Source organism: Rattus norvegicus, chromosome 10 (assembly GCF_036323735.1).
Source record: "Rattus norvegicus strain BN/NHsdMcwi chromosome 10, GRCr8, whole genome shotgun sequence".
Lineage (NCBI taxonomy): Eukaryota > Metazoa > Chordata > Mammalia > Rodentia > Muridae > Rattus > Rattus norvegicus.
In genome coordinates, this window is record NC_086028.1 from 102,652,501 (window position 1) to 102,672,895 (window position 20,395).

The window sequence follows — 20,395 nt, forward strand, 5'->3', positions numbered from 1 at the left end:
CAGCAGCAGCTATTTTGGGTTTGTGCTCAGGGAGAGGAGGACTCTAGCCCCATACAGCAGACACCTGCTTGCTTTGCACACACCAGCAAAGGGACCCCGCTCTTAGCACCCTGGCTGAGTGAATCTCAACCATTTTCATGAATGTTTGGGTCAAGGTGCCACAAAGCTCAGAGCTGTGACCTTTCTTAGCGGCCTCCCTAAGTGCAGCTTTGGGGTTTTGAGGCTGAGAAACCAGGGAATGGGGCTGACTTTGCCCTGGCTTGTGCCAAAGGGCTGTCTCCGGTGTACCTAGGGCAGGGCCAGAGGATGGGTTAGGGTCTAGAATGGAGCCTAGCCTTGGCAGATTTGTAGGAGTGTGGGGGCTCCTCCTGAGCCTACTCGTGGCTGGAAGCACTCAGGGTCCCCTTGGCTGCAGGGGCTGAGAGAAGGGTGAGGCCCAGTGCGGGAGATTCGGACAAGGAGGAGCCCAATGAACTGGTTAATTTTTGTCAACTTGACAACAACCTGTAGTAACCTGAGAAGAAGGAACCTCTGCCAAGATTAGCTGTGCCTGTGACTATGGCTGTAAGAAATCGTCTTGATTGGGAATTGATGTGGGAGGGGCCAAGCCCACTGTGAGCAGTGCCATTCCTAGGCTGGTGGGCCTGGACTGGGGTGTGTGTGTGTGTGTGTGTGTGTGTGTGTGTTGTGGTCTCACGCTTTGTTGGATATAAAGACCCACTTTTTCCCCACTGCGATTGTGAGAGTGACAGATGTAAACCCAGTGGACGCTGAGCTGTGTGTGGTCTTCAGTGCATAGCACTACAGCAATGCAGACCTGTCATGGCCAAAGACTGCTGGGATGTGCTGGGTTTCTCTTGGTTGTGGCAGCAAAGGTATTGTGGCAAAGCGGCTTAAACAAGAGGTTCTCCCTCATGGCCCTGGAGGCCAGAAGTCTGAGATCTGGTATGACAGGCTGTGTCCTCCTAAGCCATCAAGAAAAGGTCCATTATGGTGCACTCCATGGCACCTGCATTCGTCAGCCTTATCCCTGCCTCCCTCCGCTTGGCCTCTTCAAGCGTGTGTCAGTATCCAAACTTCACCCATTACAAGGACTCAGTCCTTGCTGGATATGATAGTTCGCATCGGTAACCCCAGCACTTGGGAGTCTGAACTGAAACAGGAGAGTTGCCATGAGTTTGAGGCCAGCTTTGGCTACAGAATAAGAGACCCTGTGATGGTTGGTTGTGATGGTTGTAACGTGATATAACCCAGATTCTCGGTGAGGACTTGTCTATCAACGCTTGGCACGTCTGTGGGAGGCGGTTGATTTACTTTAATGGAAGTGAGAAGACTCAGCCCAGTGTGGGCAGCACCATTCCCTAGGCCAGGAGTCCTGGACTATTTAGGAATAGAGAGAGCTGGTAAGAGAAGGAAGCCCTCGTGCATTCATTCTCTCTGCTCTTGATTTATGTGCACAGTTCCTGTAAGTTTCTGCCTCGACTTCCCCACAATGATGGACAGGGTTAGGCAAACCCTCTCTCTCCGTAATCTGCCTTCTGTCAGGATATTTTATCATAGCAGAAATGAGACTAGGACTGACCCTGGCTCATAAAATAAAATTGAGAAACACGTCACAGTCGCATGAGGGAGGGCTCAGGCAACTGACCCAAGCTTCTTTTTATAAAAGAACTTTTTTTTTTATGTATGTGGGTGGGTGTTCTGCCTTCACATAGGCACACCTACCCCACATGTGTGCCTGGTGCCTTCGGAGGTCAGAGATCCCTCTGGAGCTGGAGTTACAGATGGTTGTGAATTCCCATATGAATGCTGGGAATTGGACATGGGTTCTCTGTAAGAACAGCCAGTGCTCTTAACCATGGGCCATCTCCCCAGCCTTCATTCTGTCCTCTTGGTAAAGACACTGTCTCCAAATGAAGCTGCCTGCTGAGAAAGCAGTGGGGGAGGGAGGCAGTCAGTATGCAGCTTGTGAACCTTGTGGGGTTTGGGGAACAAGGCAAGCTGTAACAGGAGAGTCAGTCAGCTTGGATAGACCTGGACAGAAACCATGGGAGGATAGGATAGGAGGCATGGTCGCCTGTTAGCCCTGCAGCAGCGGCAGGGGAGTCGAGAACCATTGCATTCTGAAAGCACCCTCGGCTGCAACCAGACCCTGTGTGGGCAGGCACCGGGCGGGACAAAGACACGGCTTGCACACTGGTCGCAGCTCATTCCCAGATGTTCCTGCCAGGTGTCTGGTCCGTCCGCTGACTAACGAGAAGTCTGGCTGGACGAGCCAGGTTTTCTGTTCCTCGTGTTTTGGCGTTTTAATTAACTGGCTCGCTGGAGGGATGTCTGGGGCAGTGCGCAGAATCCACATTTGCCTCTGGTGCATCGAGACGTTGCTAGATGAGGGAGGTGGTGCACAATGCCCCGTGATAAGCACATGGGGAGGTGGTGTCAGACACCCAAGCCTCGCTCCCGCCGTGTGCACACAGAGAAGGAGATGTAGAGCCAGGACACCCCCCACCCCCACCCATTGGGAACCCTTGGAGTGTCCTGAACCATCCTCCTGAAGGCCTGTCTCCACAGTGGGTGTTGGACAGGGAAGTTCGCCCTTTCTGCCTGCGGAGAATTGGCAGTGCTGGCCAATTTTGTTTGCATAATTTCAAGTGTTAATAGTACATGGCATAAGGAAAAGAAACCGATGGGCTCTTCCTCCATCCATGAGTGAAATTGGGTTTAGTAGGAAATTAGTTGACTTAAGTGGTAAGTGACGGAAGCCCGAGAGGGATGTGTTTCAACAAGGAAGCTGAGGAGGGAGAACTCCGCGGCTGTCAGTGTGCAGTCAGGCAGGGAATCAGACTCCAACCCAGGGACATTCGCTCAAGGGTCCCCCTCAACCCCCCGCCCCGGGAGTGTCAGAAGTGGGAACCATATCTCGTTTGCCTTGTGCGCTTGGCTTGGCCAGCCGTGGCCATCAGGCCTCTCTTTCCCGTGACAAATAGTCCGGAGTAACACTTTGAAAGGAGGGATGGTTTATTTTTAGCTCATGCGGTATAAGAATTCAGTCCAAGCTCCGCCGGATTCATTGGTCTGAGCGTGAGGTAAGGCAGGGAGAACGCCATGGCAGTGCACAGCCAAGGCTGGGGCAGCGAGGTGAGGTAGAACACCGTGGTAGTGAGAGCGTCTGGCTGAGGCTGCTCTCATCAAGGCTCCTGGGGAGCAGAGAGCAAGACAGGAAGAGGTTGGGGAGATGGCTCAGTGGGTAGAGTACTTAGCTCGGTGTAATGTGAGGACCAGAGTTGGATCCTCCGAGTCAGAGCCAGGGAGCCTGTCTGGGATCCTAGTGCTCATGAGGTGGATACTTGATCCCTGGGACGTGCTGGCTAGCTGTGGGGATGAGCTCCAGCTTCTGGAGAGTATGCCAGGCATTGAGACACATGCTTTTAAGCCCAGTACTCTGGAGGCAGAGGCAGGCAGATAATCTGAGTTCAAGGCCAGCCTGGTCTACAGAGTGAGTTCTAGAACAGCCAAGGCTACACAGAGAAACCCAGCCTTGAAAAACAAATAAGATAAAATAAGAAATAATGGGAAAGGGAGTGAAGGAAAAAACACCTGATACCAACTTCCAGCTTCCACAGGTGTGTGTACAAGTTTGTGCATGCACCCACACATGTGTGAAAATGCACACACACATGTGTGAAAATGCACACACATGGATAAAGTAATGACAGGAAGGGAGGGAACAAGACACCCTTCACGACACCCTGCCAATGACCTCCTTCCTCCAGCCAGGTTCTGCCCACTAAACATTCTGCCACCTCCCAAAATGGCGCCACCCGTGAAGGACCAACCCTCTTTCCAAAGGCCAGAGTCTGTGGGAGACAATTAAGCCATAACACCAACTGTGACAGGTTCTGGGGTTTGGACCTGTGCAAATATGGCTGTAACTGTCTCAGACTGTTCTCAGCCAGCCAGCCATTCTCTGAGAGGTGCTATGGTTTGTCCCCTTGGCACAATCTTGAATCACCTGGGAAAGGAGTCTCAGTGAGGGATTATCGAGATTAGGTTAGCCTGTAGGCACAGATGTGGGAGATAATCTTGATTACGCCCACCGTGAGCGGCCTCATTCCCTAAGCTAGGGGAATCTCATACTGTCTAAGAGTGCAGAAAGCAAGGTGAGCCCCAGCGTGCATGCATGGGTTCATTGCCCAGTGCTCTTGACTGTGGATGTGATGACTGAGGGCTTCAAGTTCCTGCCTTGACTTCCCCATAGCAATAGACTGTACCCTGGAATTGCAAACCTACTGAGCCCTTACTCCCTCAAGTTGTTTTTGTCAGGACAAGATATTTCATCACGGAAACAGAAATGGGACTAAGATGGAGGGTGTCCTCAGAATTTATGTGTAGGGCACTCGCTCACCACAGTCATGTGAGTGGCATTTGGAGGTGGGGTCTTAAGGATGTAGTCAGGGTTAGGTAGGTCCCCAGCAAGGCATTAATGAGTTGGTAAGAAAGGAAAAGAAACCAGAGTTAGCACATTTGCTGTCTCACCAGATGGCACCCATGTGAAAAAGCCAGGCATGGCCATGCTCATGCCTTTAACCCCAGTGCTGTGGCCGATGAGGCAGAAGAACTACTGGGGCTTAATGGCTGCCAGCCTCGCTCCAGGTTCACTATTGTCTCAAGGGAGTAAGGAAGAGTGATAGAAATGACACCTGACATCCTCTGCTGGCCTTTGCATGTACACAGGCATGTGTTCCTCTGTGTGTGTGTGTGTGTGTGTGTGTGTGTGTGTGTGTGTGTGTGTGTGTGTTTGGAGCCAGGCTGAGTAGTGGAGGTGCAGTGTTCAGAAACTCATTCTCTTATTTCCTTTACGATTTTCTGAGTGCTTCGGATACTTCCTAATCCATAAGTCCACGGAGCAGGAAAAGGAAGGGAGCCTGCTTGGACTCTATCATTTCTCTCTACAGTGCCCCACCCCAAGAGGGTGTGGCCACCTGTGATTGACACTGATCGACCTGTCACTCTCCAGCTCTCCCCTCCCTCTTCACTTGCTTAGGCTCACTTTCCTGTTAGTCTCTCCTCCACCCCTAGCTGGCCCCACCCATTCTCCCAGGCCGAGGACCCAGGTGGGACATCTCAACTTGCCCAACAATTGGATACTGACTGGGTCACTAGCCAGGCTCACTCAGCCTTTCCCCAGGCAGTGCATCAGGCTGCTCTGGTCCCAGCTCTTCCTGGTGCAGGACAGAAGCAGCCTTATGAAGACCCCCTCCCCCTTCCTGATATCCAGAGCTGGGGGAGGGGGTGGCGCTCACACAGAGGCCTATGCTTTGTGAGTCCCACCACATGCAGAAGAGGGGAACTTCTGTAAGCATAGGTGGCAGGGTAGGGATGGAAAACAGGTGTGTGCCACCCACAGAAAAGGCCTAGGGCTGTTTCCTCAGCCTCTCAGAAGGGACAGGGCTGGGCTGGTTGGACTGCGGGAAGAACTGGATAGCAGAGCTGACTCTTACAACCCCACAGCTCAACTTAATAGGCAATGGGAGCAGTTCCCTTAGAGTTGGGCTGTGCTGTCCCCCACTGTGCTGTCCCCCACTCTTCGCTGGTAATGCAGAGCCCTGTGGCTGGTCCTCAGTGTGGAGTCTGGCCTTGGGCCTGGAAACACAACCCTGTCACCTTTGTGTCTCCCAAGATCTCCAAACAGACTGGTCCTTAGTGAGGCGTTGTGGAGCTGCTCTGGCTAGTGAGAGCCCCTGGGATAGGAAAGAAAAAAACCCCAATGCCAGACCCTACCTGAGAGAGGGTCCCTAGGGGCTAGCCTGGACATCATGATCTGAAATGGGTCACCCTTAGGAATGATGACCACTGAGGGCTGCTGAGACGGTCTGTCCTGGCTCTGCCAATATGGTGTGGGTGAGAGAGTCTGAGATCGTGCCTAGCATTTGCACTACTGGATTATATAAACCTGCCACTCCTAGTAGCTTCTTCACAACAGCAGTTCAGTAGCTAGAGGGGTGAGCGTATGGTTTCCTGGGCTCTCCTGGGAGAGCCACCATCCTATTCTTAGCCTTGAGCTTGCTTTCGAGCCAAGAACATTGGGAAAGACGGTGCTAGCCTTAGACAACCTACCTGCTTTGTCCGCCCGACACAGAGAGCTCGCTTCCTCAGTTTCCCTCTTTTGTCCCTTGGTCCATGGCCACCGTGGGTATCTCTGAACCTCTCTGTGCTTTCTTTCCTCTGAGCCGCTCACGTGGGGACCTGAGAGTTCTCCTTGGCTTCACTTCACCTTTAAGAGCACCTGTGCTTGCCGGGGTGCGGGTATCCGAGGACACGTACCTTTCCAGGAGGTGGGAACCAAGGGTGAGCTCTCTAGGATGACCTCAGAAGGCTGATATTGGATAAGGGATGGGCGACCATGCTGGCAGAGGACTGTAATTCCCTGCTAGCCATCTCCCTGCTTTCTTTTTTCTTTTTCTTTTTTTTTTTTTTTTTTGGTTCTTTTTTTCGGAGCTGGGGACCGAACCCAGGGCCTTGCGCTTCCTAAGCAAGCGCTCTACCACTGAGCTAAATCCCCAACCCCATCTCCCTGCTTTCTAAACAGTTCCATAGATGCACTGTTAGGTCTCCGGGTTCCTCCATTTTACCACCTGCTGTTCTGGGACGGGGACAATGACCTGCAGTAGTGAGGGCGATGCTAAGGAGATGGACAGACAGACCTCAGGAGAGAAAGAACATTCAAGTCTGCCTGGTCACATGTTCCCAGCAGCGCAACACATCTAGGGAAGCCCAGGATCCCTGGGTGCCCTTTGGCATGGGAGTCAAAGGTATTTGAGCGCTTTTAGGAAATCTTTTTTAGTTAAGTCCCTCCTACACACACACACACACACACACACACACACACACACACACACACAGAGAGAGAGAGAGAGAGAGAGAGAGAGAGAGAGAGAGAGAGAGAGAATAGTTTCTCCCCAAACGTGAGTAGTATCTGGAAATTATTTCTAGCCGCAACCAAAGGCACAGAGAAAAATAAAGTGGGGGAGTTTTAGCGGAGGAGAGATAGCGGAGGTCCATCTGAGCAAGATGGTGCCAAGACGGGAGTGGACAGCAGGGGAGTACAGGGTCTTGCACAAGGCCACCCGGCAGCCCATGTCCACAGAGAGTTTTCTCTATAGCAGAACCCAGCAGATTGCTTCCTACCCTGCCCCCTCCTACTCTGATCTAAGAGCAGAAAGTGAGGGGGCCGATTCTTGCCCTGTGCCATCTGCAACCAGCTGAGACTCCCAGGCAGGACGGGACCCCAGTGCCTCTGGGAGGCAGAATGCTGGGATCTGGGCATATGGAGGGGTGGCTGTTTTAATTATTGTAAAATGCACATCACATGAAATATGTTGCCTTAACCACTTCACAAGGGACAGTCTGGTGGCTTTAAGTACGTTCAGTTTAGTATACAGCTGCCACTCTCGGTCATTTTCAGATCCCTCCTGGCAAAATCAAGACTGTCCCCACTATACTGTAGGTCTGTTTGTCCTTTCCCCAGGAGACAGCTTCACATGCACTTGGGGTGTGTGTGTGTGTGTGTGTGTGTGTGTGTGTGTGTGTGTGTGTGTGTGTGTGTGTGTGTGTGTGTGTGTTTGAGGCAAGGTTTTCTCTGTGTAGCCTTGGCTGTCCTGGAACTCGCTCTGTAGTCCAGGCTGGACTTGAACTCACAAACCCACCTGCCTGTGCCTCCCAAGTTCTGGGATTAGAGGTGTGAGCCACCATGCCTGGCTCACACCAGGCTTTTAAATGGGTACTAGGATGACAAACTCAGGTACTCATGTTTGCTCAGAAAGTGATTTTCCACAGAGCCATCTAAAAGCCGGTGCTTGGTTTGTTAACAAACATCTCTCACTGGGACCTGGAGTTAACCGGACAGGCTAGGCTGTCTGACTAGAGAGCCCTGCACTGAGGTCATACGTGTACACTGCCACCTCCAGCATTTTACATAGGTGCTAGGGAATGAACTTAGCTCCTCCTGCTTGCAAGGCAAGCACTTCACCCAACATCCACCTCTGTAGTCGGGACCCTGGCTTTTCTGTGTGGGTCGATTTGGATTGAGCACAGAGGTGGAGGGACTCAGGTGACCTGTGTGAGTGTCCGTGTCCTTGGGCTGCCACCCTATCCATCCTCTACCTCTGTATTAAATTACTTTTTTAAATTACTTTTTACATGCGTGCGTGTGCATGCATGTGGGTGCGTATGTGTGTGTGCACCTGTTTGTGCGTGTATGTGTGTGCACACACGTGTGTATGTGTATGTGTGTATGTATGTGTATATGTGTACATGTATGTATGTTTGTATGTGTATGTATGTGTATATGTGTATGTGTGTGTATGTATGTGTTTATGTGTACATGTATGTATGTTTGTATGTGTATGTATGTGTATATGTGTATGTGTGTGTGTATGTCAATTTTCTGCCACCTTGCCCATTCTGGCGGCTGCAGTCTCATTCCTGCCTTCCTGGAAAAGACAGAAGGGGACCAGCTTGGCTCCTTCTCCCCACCCTTCCACAGAGCTTCCTTCTGAAGTGCTTCTCCAGCCCCACACAGGACCGTGGCGTCCAAGGGCTGAGGGACCGCCAGCTGCCTGCAGAAGCTCGGGCTCCATTAGGTGTTGCTCCCCCCCCCCGGGGCCAAACTAGACTGTTCTGCTGGATGACGCTCCCACACCTGAACCCATCCATCCGATACCTCTTTATTTCTGTCTGGAGAGAGTCCTCTGACTGACGACATTATTGGTCAAGAATCTGAGCTCAGCCCTGAAATGTCAAAGCTGGCCTGTTCCCCGGGAGCCCGTAGTTCAGACAAGGTGATTGGGGTAGCCATTAGGTAAGGCTCCAAAGTTGTCATTATGACCAGAACAACAGAGTTGAGGGTCCTTCTGACCGCAAGGATTTTGAGCATCTTCGGTTTGGAACTTTAACTAATTATATGTATAAGAACATGGGGAGATGACTAGTGCCTTTCTAGAAGAGTGGGTGAACCTTAATGAATGCTGTTCAGAGTGCATGGGGGTGGGGGGCAGTGCATTCGTTTAAACAGAACAAGCATGAGGACCCGAATTGGGATCCCCATACCCACGTAAGAAGGGATGCTTAACAGCCGGGTAGCGGTGGCACACGCCCTTAGTGGCAGCACTTGGGCAACAGGCAGATCTCTGTGAGTTCAAGGCTAGCTGGTCCACAGAGCAAGTTTCGGGACAGCCAGGACTACATAGAAAAAAACAAAACAAGAAGAAAAACAACTAGCCTAGAAGGTCGGGTGTGGTGTCATACATCTTAAACTCATCGCTGGGAAGGCAGAGATGGGTTTCTGGGGATTCAAGGCCAGCCAAGGCTACCTACATACCGAGACCCCGTCTCAACCAAACCAATCCAAAAACAAGGAGTCCAGGGACAGGGTGACACACGTTGCCTGGAAGCAACCAGAAAGATGTGAGTATAGGTATAAGTAATGAGCCCAGACACCGTGATTTATATTTTAGAACTATCCTCATTTTGCCAGAGCCAGATTCCCATCAGGAGAAGCAGTAGCTACCCACTTTCTCGAATCTACCAGGGGAGGGCCAGAGCAAGGGTCCCTGGGTCCCTTTGTGGTTCTCAGCTGGGTGAGACCTGCCCTCTTCTCCCCAGGGGCTGTGGAACTCAGCAGCAGCGAGACTTCTGTGAGAGTGTTGGCCTTACTAGAGGAGTTCAGGGCTGGGGAGACACACAGCAGAGATTCCCTACCGGGCAGAGGTGGTGGTTTAACACAGAAAAGCATCGCCGAATATTTCATGAGCTGTCTGGCTGGGAACTGCTTTAGGGTGTCACAGACCTCTGCCCATTCCCCATCACTGGTTGGCCCAGGAAGCATCCTTGCCTTAGAAACATCCTTGCCTGTGTTCTATGACCCCTGGGGGTCGTGGAGAAATGGTCCTCAGAGAGCAGGAGGCACAGGGCCGAGGCTGTGTGACCAGATTAAAGGTTTTATATAAAAGGAATAAGGTCATTAGGACCTTGCTTTCCTGGCTCTGCTGCAGTTTCTGGCATTAGCGGGGGACATAGTTGGGAGACAACTCAGCAAGACAGGTTGCTGGTCCAGCTCTTCCTGTCATGTTCTGTAGGGACAGACCCACCCTGATGCCACCATACCCATCTGTAGCCCCAATCCTGGCACCTTTTTTTTCAGTCTTGTGGGCACGTGCCATCTAACCACTGAAAAGGGGCCATAGTGGACGGTTTGTTGGGAACACGGTGTGAGCTGGCCCCTCCCCCAGCCTGGGGCGGGAATGTACTGAGCAAGCACAAACAGCACAGTGGATTCTGGGCCGGTACGTTTCCACCTGGCTTGAATTATTTCAGAGAGCCCGAGACACAACCAGGCAATGGATCAGTCATGGTCCTGTGTCTTTAATGAGACTGTCCTTGTCAGAACCCATCACCTCCCTGGCCCAAGGTTGCATGTGGTGTGAGCTCCCAGGAGGCCTTGGGGCCTCTTCCAGCAGGCTTGCATCTGAGGTACAACCAAAGGAGGTTTTGTCCTGTTCCTGCAAGAAGCCAGTGGCCTGAGGCAAAAGGTGGGACACGCAGCCCACTAAAAAGTCACTTTGCACTCCTAGGAGCTGAGAGTTTTCGTAAAGACAAGGACTCTTCACATTCTAGGCCTGTTTGGCCCTCCTTGCTCTCAAAGTCTATCAGCTCCCAACAGCCGGCCCTATGCCCTGTCCCTCCCCAGGCTACTCACATTTCCTGGGGCCTTCCTAATCCAAGGACCACAGGTCTCCTGGGGAATAGAGCCTGGCACCCCATAATATCCTTCAAAATGTGTATTAAAGGGAAGGATGAGAGGCTGGGGATTTAGCTCAGTGGTAGAGTGCTTACCTAGGAAGTGCAAGGCCCTGGGTTCGGTCCCCAGCTCCGAAAAAAAAAGAACCAAAAAAAAAAAAAAAAAGGGAAGGATGTGGGGGGGTCATCTTGACCCCGGGCTTTCTTCTCTGGCCTAGTATAAGGAGAAGGTGGAGGGGGCCATGGGCAGCAGAGGCCCATTCGCTAACACTGTAGTTCAGTGTAGACTTAATGGATGCTCAAGTATAAAGGGGAGAAGCCAGGGGGCTTCTGGGTCAGTTCCTCAGGGGCCTAATGAAGGAGATGGTTTTATAGACAGAGTTGGGTGCTTAACAACACTGGAATTGGCAGCTGTGGTGGCTGTGCCAAGGCTTAGAGCCTTCTCAAGGGAGGGCCCCGACCAGATGGCCGTTCTAAAAGAAGCCGAAAGGCCATGGCCATGTGCTTCAGGGTCCCATGAGATGACTGACAGTCTCCTGCCAGACAGCAGGATCTTCACTCCTTTGTGACCCAGCCATAGCTTCCAGGTCACTGGAGGCAGCTGTCCCAGAAAAAAAAAAAAAAAGAAAGAAAAGAAAAGAAAAGAAAAGAAAGAAAAAAAAAACCTTTGCGTTTGTGAAGTACCAGGCACAGGCAGGCCCCTGGTCCCAGGCTGGCTGGAGCAGGGAGGGGCTCCCCAGAGGCCTGCAAGAGCTGGGTCAGCTGTGACATTTGGAATCTTTGGCCCTGAGGGAACCCCGAAGGGCCTCGGAGGGCTTTGGCTCACATTTGTGGCACTCTGAAAGCCAGATTTGCTCTCGGAGCAAACTCGGGCCCATGGGAATTATAGAAGTGCCCCTTCCTCCATGCAGGTGAACCAGGCCAGGGGCACTGCTTGACCCGGGTGGATTTAGGTAACCCCCCATCTCAGTGGGTGCCCATGTGCGGTGGGCTCCATACAAATGTGTGGGGCTGTCTGTCCATCCTGTTTGATTCATCTCTGAGACTGGGCTCTCACCACCAGCCCTCAGGCAGGCAGTCTTCCCTTGTTTTCCACCCTGGCCTGTGGGAACTGGGTGGGTGTCTCGGGGCTCAGACTCTGATGGGCTCTTCTCTCAGTAACTTAGGGGTGCCGCCAGGCCGGGGGAACTGCCCACTCACCGTACCTCTGCCTTTTGACCTCATCTACACGGACTATCATGGCCTGCAGCAGATGAAACAGTACATGGGGCTGTCCTTCAAGAAGTACCGGTGAGAGGCCCAGGGACTGCTGGGACCCCAGCTAGCTCCTCCCCATGCTTTCCTTCCTGCCAGCTAGCCCAGGGTAGACCCAGACCCAGGGACTGCTGGGACCCCAGCTAGCTCCTCCCCATGCTTTCCTTCCTGCCAGCTAGCCTAGGGTAGACCCAGACCCAGGGACTCCTGGGACCACAGCTCTTCCCCCATGCCTTCCCTCCTGCCAGCTAGCCCAGGGTAGACCCAGACCCAGGGACTCCTGGGACTATAGCTCCTCCCCCATGCCTTTCCTCCTACCAGCTAGCCCAGGGTAGACCCAGACCCAGGGACTCCTGGGACTATAGCTCCTCCCCCATGCCTTTCCTCCTGCCAGCTAGCCCAGGGTAGACCCAGACCCAGGGACTCCTGGGACTATAGCTCCTCCCCCATGCCTTTCCTTCCTGCCAGCAAGCCCAGGGTAGACCCAGACCCAGGGCTTACTGGGACCACAGCTCCTCCCCATGCCTTCCTTCCTGCCAGCTAGCCCAGGGTAGACCCAGACCCAGGGACTCCTGGGACCACAGCTCCTCCCCATGCCTTCCCTCCTGCCAGCTAGCCCAGGGTAGACCCAGACCCAGGGACTGCTGGGACCCCAGCTAGCTCCTCCCCATGCTTTCCTTCCTGCCAGCTAGCCCAGGGTAGACCCAGACCCAGGGACTGCTGGGACCCCAGCTAGCTCCTCCCCATGCTTTCCTTCCTGCCAGCTAGCCCAGGGTAGACCCAGACCCAGGGACTGCTGGGACCCCAGCTAGCTCCTCCCCATGCTTTCCTTCCTGCCAGCTAGCCCAGGGTAGACCCAGACCCAGGGACTGCTGGGACCCCAGCTAGCTTCTCCCCATGCTTTCCTTCCTGCCAGCTAGCCCAGGGTAGACCCAGACCCAGGGACTGCTGGGACCCCAGCTAGCTTCTCCCCATGTTTTCCTTCCTGCCAGCTAGCCTAGGGTAGACCCAGACCCAGGGACTCCTGGGACCACAGCTCTTTCCCCCATGCCTTCCCTCCTGCCAGCTAGCCCAGGGTAGACCCAGACCCAGGGACTCCTGGGACTATAGCTCTTCCCCCATGCCTTCCCTCCTGCCAGCTAGCCCAGGGTAGACCCAGACCCAGGGACTGCTGGGACCCCAGCTAGCTCCTCCCCATGCTTTCCTTCCTGCCAGCTAGCCCAGGGTAGACCCAGACCCAGGGACTGCTGGGACCCCAGCTAGCTCCTCCCCATGCTTTCCTTCCTGCCAGCTAGCCCAGGGTAGACCCAGACCCAGGGACTGCTGGGACCCCAGCTAGCTTCTCCCCATGTTTTCCTTCCTGCCAGCTAGCCCAGGGTAGACCCAGACCCAGGGACTCCTGGGACCACAGCTCTTCCCCCATGCCTTCCCTCCTGCCAGCTAGCCCAGGGTAGACCCAGACCCAGGGACTCCTGGGACTATAGCTCCTCCCTCATGCCTTTCCTCCTACCAGCTAGCCCAGGGTAGACCCAGACCCAGGGACTCCTGGGACTATAGCTCCTCCCCCATGCCTTCCCTCCTGCCAGCTAGCCCAGGGTAGACCCAGACCCAGGGACTCCTGGGACTATAGCTCCTCCCCCATGCCTTTCCTCCTACCAGCTAGCCCAGGGTAGACCCAGACCCAGGGACTCCTGGGACCACAGCTCTTCCCCCATGCCTTCCCTCCTGCCAGCTAGCCCAGGGTAGACCCAGACCCAGGGACTCCTGGGACTATAGCTCCTCCCCATGCTTTCCTTCCTGCCAGCAAGCCCAGGGTAGACCCAGACCCAGGGCTTACTGGGACCACAGCTCCTCCCCATGCCTCCCTTCCTGCCAGCTAGCCCAGGGTAGACCCAGACCCAGGGACTCCTGGGACCACAGCTCCTCCCCATGCCTTCCCTCCTGCCAGCTAGCCCAGGGTAGACCCAGACCCAGGGACTCCTGGGACCACAGCTCCTCCCCCATGCCTTTTCTCCTGCCAGCTAGCCCAGGGTGAACCTCTACACAGCCCTCTTCTTCCTGTCTCAACCTTCCCTTCCCTCTCCAAACCACTCCCATCCAAACAGACCACTGCAGCCCTTTAACACCATTCACAGTCCTCCCCTCCCGGATGGGGGCTGAAGCCTGGGAGGATGGGAGGTGACCTGGAAGGAGGGCCCGAGGCATCCCAGAGGGGTGAGGAGGGTGGGAAAGTCCCCTCTCTGTGGTCAAGATGCCCACCATGGAGCCTGGAGCGAGGGTGTCAGCCAATGCCTTTCTTTGGTGTTCCCAGGACCTAAGGCGAGCATGGTGCAGCCAGCAGCACTGGCTCTGTTTAGCACCAAGAGCCTCCTGGCTCATCCCTGTGCTCTAATGCCACCAGCGGTGTGATTTCATTAGAGGGAGGTGACAGCCAGCGTTATTGCTTTTGTTATTAATGTGCGCTGTCTGCACACTGCCATCTTGCCCACCCCACCCCCTCTCCGCTGGAATCAGGAATCCTGCGGACCTCAGCACTCTGCAAATTCTGGGTCACCCAGAAGAACGCTGGGCCCTAGCACTTTGCGTGTGTGGTGGGAGGGGAGAGGGGGGTGTGCGGAGGGTGGGGGGTGGTTGTCTAAGTGCCAGCACCTTTCTTCAGGAGTCACTCAGGGAAGGATGGGCGGGTAGAGTTTCTGGAGCCATGGTCTCAGAGTGACCTGGCCCTAGGTTAGCTGATCCTATAGGAGCTCTGGGGTTTCGACGACAAGTTTGAGGCAGGGCGACTGTGACAGTGAAGGAGGGAAGCCAGGGATCGGAACTTCTTTTGAGCCCTGGGAGGGACCCCATTTGCAGAAAAGGCTTGGGGGCAGTCTCCCAAGCTCAGGTCCCCAAGACCCCACCCACGAACACTCTTCTTCCCAACAAGCACAGCTTACAAATGACTGTAGACAATGAAGGAAGCTTCTCCCCCTTTGAACCCCTCCCCTTTCAGACCCCTTCCCCCTCAGACCCCTCCCCACTTCAGACACCGCCTCTAGCCTTTCCCCAGAGGAGATGACAGCTTGGCTTCTGGATACCAACCAGGGGCCCTGCAGGTATCAGGAGTGGCCACTGGTATTCCCCTTGGGGAAGCTGGCACAGAAAGGGTGAAGCATGCAGGGACACGCAGAAAGGTGTGACCTCAGTCCCGGTTCACTCTTGGGGAGGACAGGTGCAGAATCCGAGTGATCGACACCTTCGGGACGGAGCCAGCGTACAACCATGAGGAGTATGCCACACTGCATGGCTACCGGACCAACTGGGGGTACTGGAACCTCAACCCCAAGCAGTTCATGACCATGTTCCGTGAGTGCTGCTGGGAGAGGTGGGGCTACCCTGGTATGTGCAGGGGTGGGTGTGCAAGGGGGTGTCTCCCCATGTGTGCCGGGTTAGGTGTCCTTCCTCCTGGGCCAGTGGAATAAACTTAACAAGCACCAACCATCCCCTTGAGTAGAGAGAAGCAGGCATCACCAAGATTCTAGAAGGTGTGTCCAGGGCTAGTAATGACTCAAGGCTAGGAGCTCTCAGAAGCACACAGCTCAGAGCAGGGGCCCAGTAGCCTTCCAGAAGCTTCCAGAACCAACCAGAGAAATTGGAAGTGGAGTGGAGCAAAGAAACATGGGTCTTTCTACACAAAGGGACGCTAACTAAGCAGATGGATGAGTCTGAAGGTTCGGGAAACATGGGAGCTTAGTTAGGCTCCAACACTGGGGTGAGCCTGAAGGAAGGGAACTCCTCAGGAGCAGAGTGTTGGCCATTTCTAGCTTGTTTTGTTTTTTTTTTTTTTTTTTTTTTTATTTCTAGTGCTGAGGTGTACACCGGGGGCCTTGGGCATGTTAGGCTAGCTACATCCCCAGCCTCCCCCACTTAGAAAATTTTGAGAAGGCTCTCAATATGTACCCTAGTCTGGCTTTGAACTCCGTCCTCAGCCTCCCAAGAGCCGGGATTTCAATCATGTGCGGTTCTTGGTTAAGGGTCTGTTTGGTATCACTAGGGAATATCTTTTGGGGCATAGCAGTGGAGCGCACACATACCATGGCCAGTGTGGGGACGTCCGGGGACAACTTGCAGGAATCAGTTCTTTCATTCTGTCATGTGATTCCCTACGACTGAACTCCCTGGACTCAGGTTGTCAGGCTTGGTGGCAGGGACCTCCTGCACCCTGCGCCATCTTACTGGCCCTCAGCTGTGAGCAGAGTAGCATTGTAAGCATCTAATTTGTGGTACTTCAGAGGCTCTGGGCCAGAAAGCCAGATAACATCTTGTTAAGATTGTGTCTAAATTAGGAGCAGAGTGGTTCCGCACAGTTCCCAGAGACTTGCAGGGGATATGATCTTTATTCAAATTGTCAGTCGACATTTCTGTCAGAAGCTTAGGTTCGGGCCACACTGGGCAGAGATGAGACATCAGAGTCACTGAGTGACAGCTTCATTAGCTCCCAGAAGGGTGGGACAATTCCTGCAGCCCATGGAGTCTGGGGGAGGAAACTGCAGTCCGGAGAGTTATTTCCACCTGTCTAGGGACAGGCAGCTCTGTGGAAATCACTTTGTTTGGAAGTTCTGTGAGGCCCAGACGGGAGTGTAGTTCAGATACAATGTGTCCCAGGGAATGAAGTCGGGAGGGAAAAGATATCAAGGAGAGAGCAGGGGACCTGGGGTAGAAGAAGGAAAGCTATGCATTTGAGTCTTGGGTAATGTCCCACTTGGAAAGGAAGTTCAGATTTGATAAGAGAGGCCTCAGGGACCAGGTATGTGCCACTGTGTTTGGCTCAAGAAGAGACTTTGCAGGCAGAGTGTAGTAGTTGACTGTAGATGGCCAAAGGGATGGAAGTCATGGGGGGGGGGGGACAGAGGATGGGCTAAGAGGCTTCTGCAAGAACCTAATAAACACTAGGGAGGCAGAGGCAGGTGGATCTGTGTGAGTTGGAGGCCATCCTGGTCTACAGAGCGACTTCCAGGACAGCTAGAGCTACACAGAGAAACATTGTCTCAAAGAAAGAAGGGCTTTCTAACATGGCCTATCAAGGTAAATCACCAAGTAAAAAAGCTTGCCACCAAGCCTAATCCCCTGAGTTCCCTGGGACCCACAGTGTGAAGGAAAGAACCAACTCCCACAAACTGACCTCCACACATGCACCGTAGCACACAAGTGCATGCACACAAGTGCACGCACACAGGCATGCATGCACACACAATTAATTAATTAATTATTAATTAATGCTAAAAAATATTTTTAAAAAATTCTTCGTGGAAAAAGTGAGACGTCCAGGGTAGAGTTCATTGAATATGAAGTTACTGATGCGGCAAACTCCTACTCATCCTCCTGAACCCTAACCAGATGTTCTGTCTATTTCCCCCCCATTGCTTATGCTCTTCAAACAGTGTGCTTCCTCACCTTATAATTATTCTGTTCTTTTTAATGTATTGAGACAGGGTCTTAGGTAGCCCAGGCTGCCTCTCTTTCCCTCGCCTGGCCTAACCTCCACCTGCCCTGAGCCCTTTGTCTAATTGTCCCCGTTATTTTAATTGGCCATGGCCCTTCCTTGTCCATTCACACTGAGTGATTCAGCTAATTATACTCTAAATCTGTTCCTTCTGGTGGAGGACAAGGCAGGCCTGATGTGTCCTCAGCTGCTGAGGAGAGGAAGGCCACCGGAAGAGGAAGGCAGCCAGCCCAGCTGGAGGTGGACAGCGGGGAGGCATCCATCCATCCATCCATCTATCCATCCATCAGTCCATTCATCTGTCCATCCAGTCATCCATCCATCCATCCATCCACCAACTCACCCATCCATCATCTATCCACCCACCCATCTACCCATCCATCCATCCATCCATCTATCCATCTATCCATCCATCCATCCATCCATCCATCCATCCATCCATCCATCCATCCAGAGGCTCTGGCTGCCTCTGTGTGGTGGGGTTGCTTCTAAAGTTGAGAATTTCCTGGGAGACAGCAGAACTATCCTTTGTCCTGAGTATCCACACAGACAGAGCTCTGGGCCTTGGGGACAGGGCTTGCTCTGTCTCACCTCCTGAAGCCAAGAGCAGGAAGCCTGGTTCTATTCTGCACCCAGCCTAGGCCCACAAGCATTCCCAGGCATTGTGATAGGAGGCACCGGGGCCTGGACCCTAGTCAGCACATCAGCAGGGCATGGCGGTACACACCTGTAATCCCGGCAGTCGGGGGGGGCAGGGAAATCAGAATTTTGGGGTTGCTTTCGTCTCGAGGGACTCCCCACGTGCCCTTCAAGGAGTTGGTGGGGAGGCTACAGGGTATTTGGTTAGCTCCCCTGAGGGGGCTCCCCCTCCTGCTGAGGGAGGTTAAGGTGTTGATCACAAGGATCTGGAGTGGGTGACAGGAATTTGGGGTGTCCCGGGAGCCTGAGAGTGCCTTGTTTGCTGCCAGCACTCACCAGGGTTCCTCCCACACAAGAAGGCAGTGGGCGCTGGAGACATTTGATTCCAGGTTCCAGCATTGCCCACGCTGGTCAGGCCCAAGGCAGGAGAACAAGAGAGGAGACAGGAGACGTCTCCTGTGGGCAGGCTTACCCACACCTGACCCTTAGACCATGACTGTGTTCCATGCCACAGCCTGCCTGTTGCAGGATGGGAAATCTCCTCGTTAACTAAAACTTTAAAAAAAAAAAGTTAAATTCTTTTTTAAAGATTTATTTCTTATATTTATATATACTGAGTACACTGTAGCTGTCTCCAGACACACCAGAAGAGGGCATCAGATCCCATTACAGATGGTTGTGAGCCACCATGTGGTTGCTGGGAATTGAACTCAGGACCTCTGGAAGAGCAGTCAGTGCTCCTAACCATTGAGCCATCTCTCCAGCCCCAAAAATGTTAAAATTTAAAAAGCACTAATCAAATAAGGAGAGAACCCCTTTCATCATATAATCTTTTAGGCAAATCGTATGTATTGGGTAATCTTTTAACAGGAATGCAACTGAAAGAGCCGCCCCAGAATTTGGGGAGCCTCTCACTCTAGTCGCGGGATGGAGTTCCCCAAGAGACACAAGTAGCCGGTCTTGATGTAACAGCAAGAGGTAGCGTTTATTAACGAGATCTCGGGCCGAAACGTGTCTCACGCAGGAGACAGAGGAATCGACCCCAAGACTCGAAATTTAAGGCTTTGTATAGGGGAAGTCAAGGGGATTCAGCGTGGTTATCAGCAAGGGAAATGGGTACAAGGTCTCATCTGCAAGCAGTACGTGCGGGCTGGAGTGTTCCCAATGTAGGAGAGCGTCTTATCTTTATCTGTAGAGCAGGGAGTTGTCCGTCCGAATGGCCCCCCGACTCAGCGGAGATGGCGACTGTTAGTTCCCGGAACAATCCCTCGACCTTGTTTTTAGGCTTGTCGGGGCACATCTCAGGCCTGCTCTGTCCTGTCCCCTTATCTGCTGTTCTTTTGCAGTTTTTATGAAGTTTTTATTTTAACTCTTCACAACAATGAGGCTTTTCCAAAAATCTAAGCAAAAAGATAAATAAATAAGTTATTAAAAAGAGATAATAACTCATTTTGTCCCTGAGGGACAGAAAGGAAGTCAGTCGGACCCTGCCCTGCCTGGGCTGGGTTCTGGTGGAGAGTCGGGAGATCTTTATCTTAATTTCTGTTGTGATCTCTACAGAGAACCGGCTTGCGGGGAGAGAGAGGGGCAAAGAAGGCTGGCAGACCCCAGAGAGGCTCATGGGGGCAGATGGTGGGAGTGGGTATTTTACCTCTCAGAAAAGGGAGGGCAGAGGTACAGCAGCTGGACGGGATAGCAGGTGTGAGAGTGAAGGTGGCCTGGCTGGGACCGCTCAGGAGAGCCGGGGACACTGAGGCCAGCTGGGGACAGAGTGAGGGGGAGCTTGGCCTGTGGGGTCTTGGGCAGGTCTAGGAACCTGATGGGACCCAAGTCAGAAAGGATTGTCCTGGAGCAAAGAATCTGCCAAGAGAACTTTGGGAACAGCTGTCAGCATGCTGAGGGTCGGGGGACTGAGCTAGGTGGCAGAGACCTCTCTGCAGTGACGCTCGTCGGGCGAGAGAAGGGAAACAAGATGGAGATGGTGCTCTAGAGGAGAGACTGAGCAGAGAAGGGAGTTCCGCCTGGTTATCCAGAGTCAAGCCATCTGGAGACCTATTGCAGAGCCAAGTGGCCCTGGAGGTTCCTTGCTCAGAGCTCTGTGGCACTCTCTGGTCCAGGTCAGCCCACCCATGGGTGGGTGCTCTCCCCACATGCTCAGTTGAGACTCCTGGGACAGGCATGTCAAGGGACCGGGGCTTCTACTTGGACATTTGATAACCCCTT

General features: G+C 53.3%; 1 protein-coding gene across 2 annotated transcripts in view; it reads left to right on the plus strand.

The window, feature by feature from the left end:
• The window catches only part of Mgat5b (alpha-1,6-mannosylglycoprotein 6-beta-N-acetylglucosaminyltransferase B), a 69,465-nt gene that overhangs the window by 32,942 nt on the left and 16,128 nt on the right, over positions 1-20,395 (plus strand). For both annotated transcript variants that reach the window (NM_001107068.1, XM_008768373.4), the window contains 2 exons: positions 11,956-12,087; positions 15,263-15,396. In NM_001107068.1, coding sequence (NP_001100538.1) covers positions 11,956-12,087; positions 15,263-15,396 — 266 coding nt within the window. The remainder of the gene's footprint in view (positions 1-11,955; positions 12,088-15,262; positions 15,397-20,395) is intronic.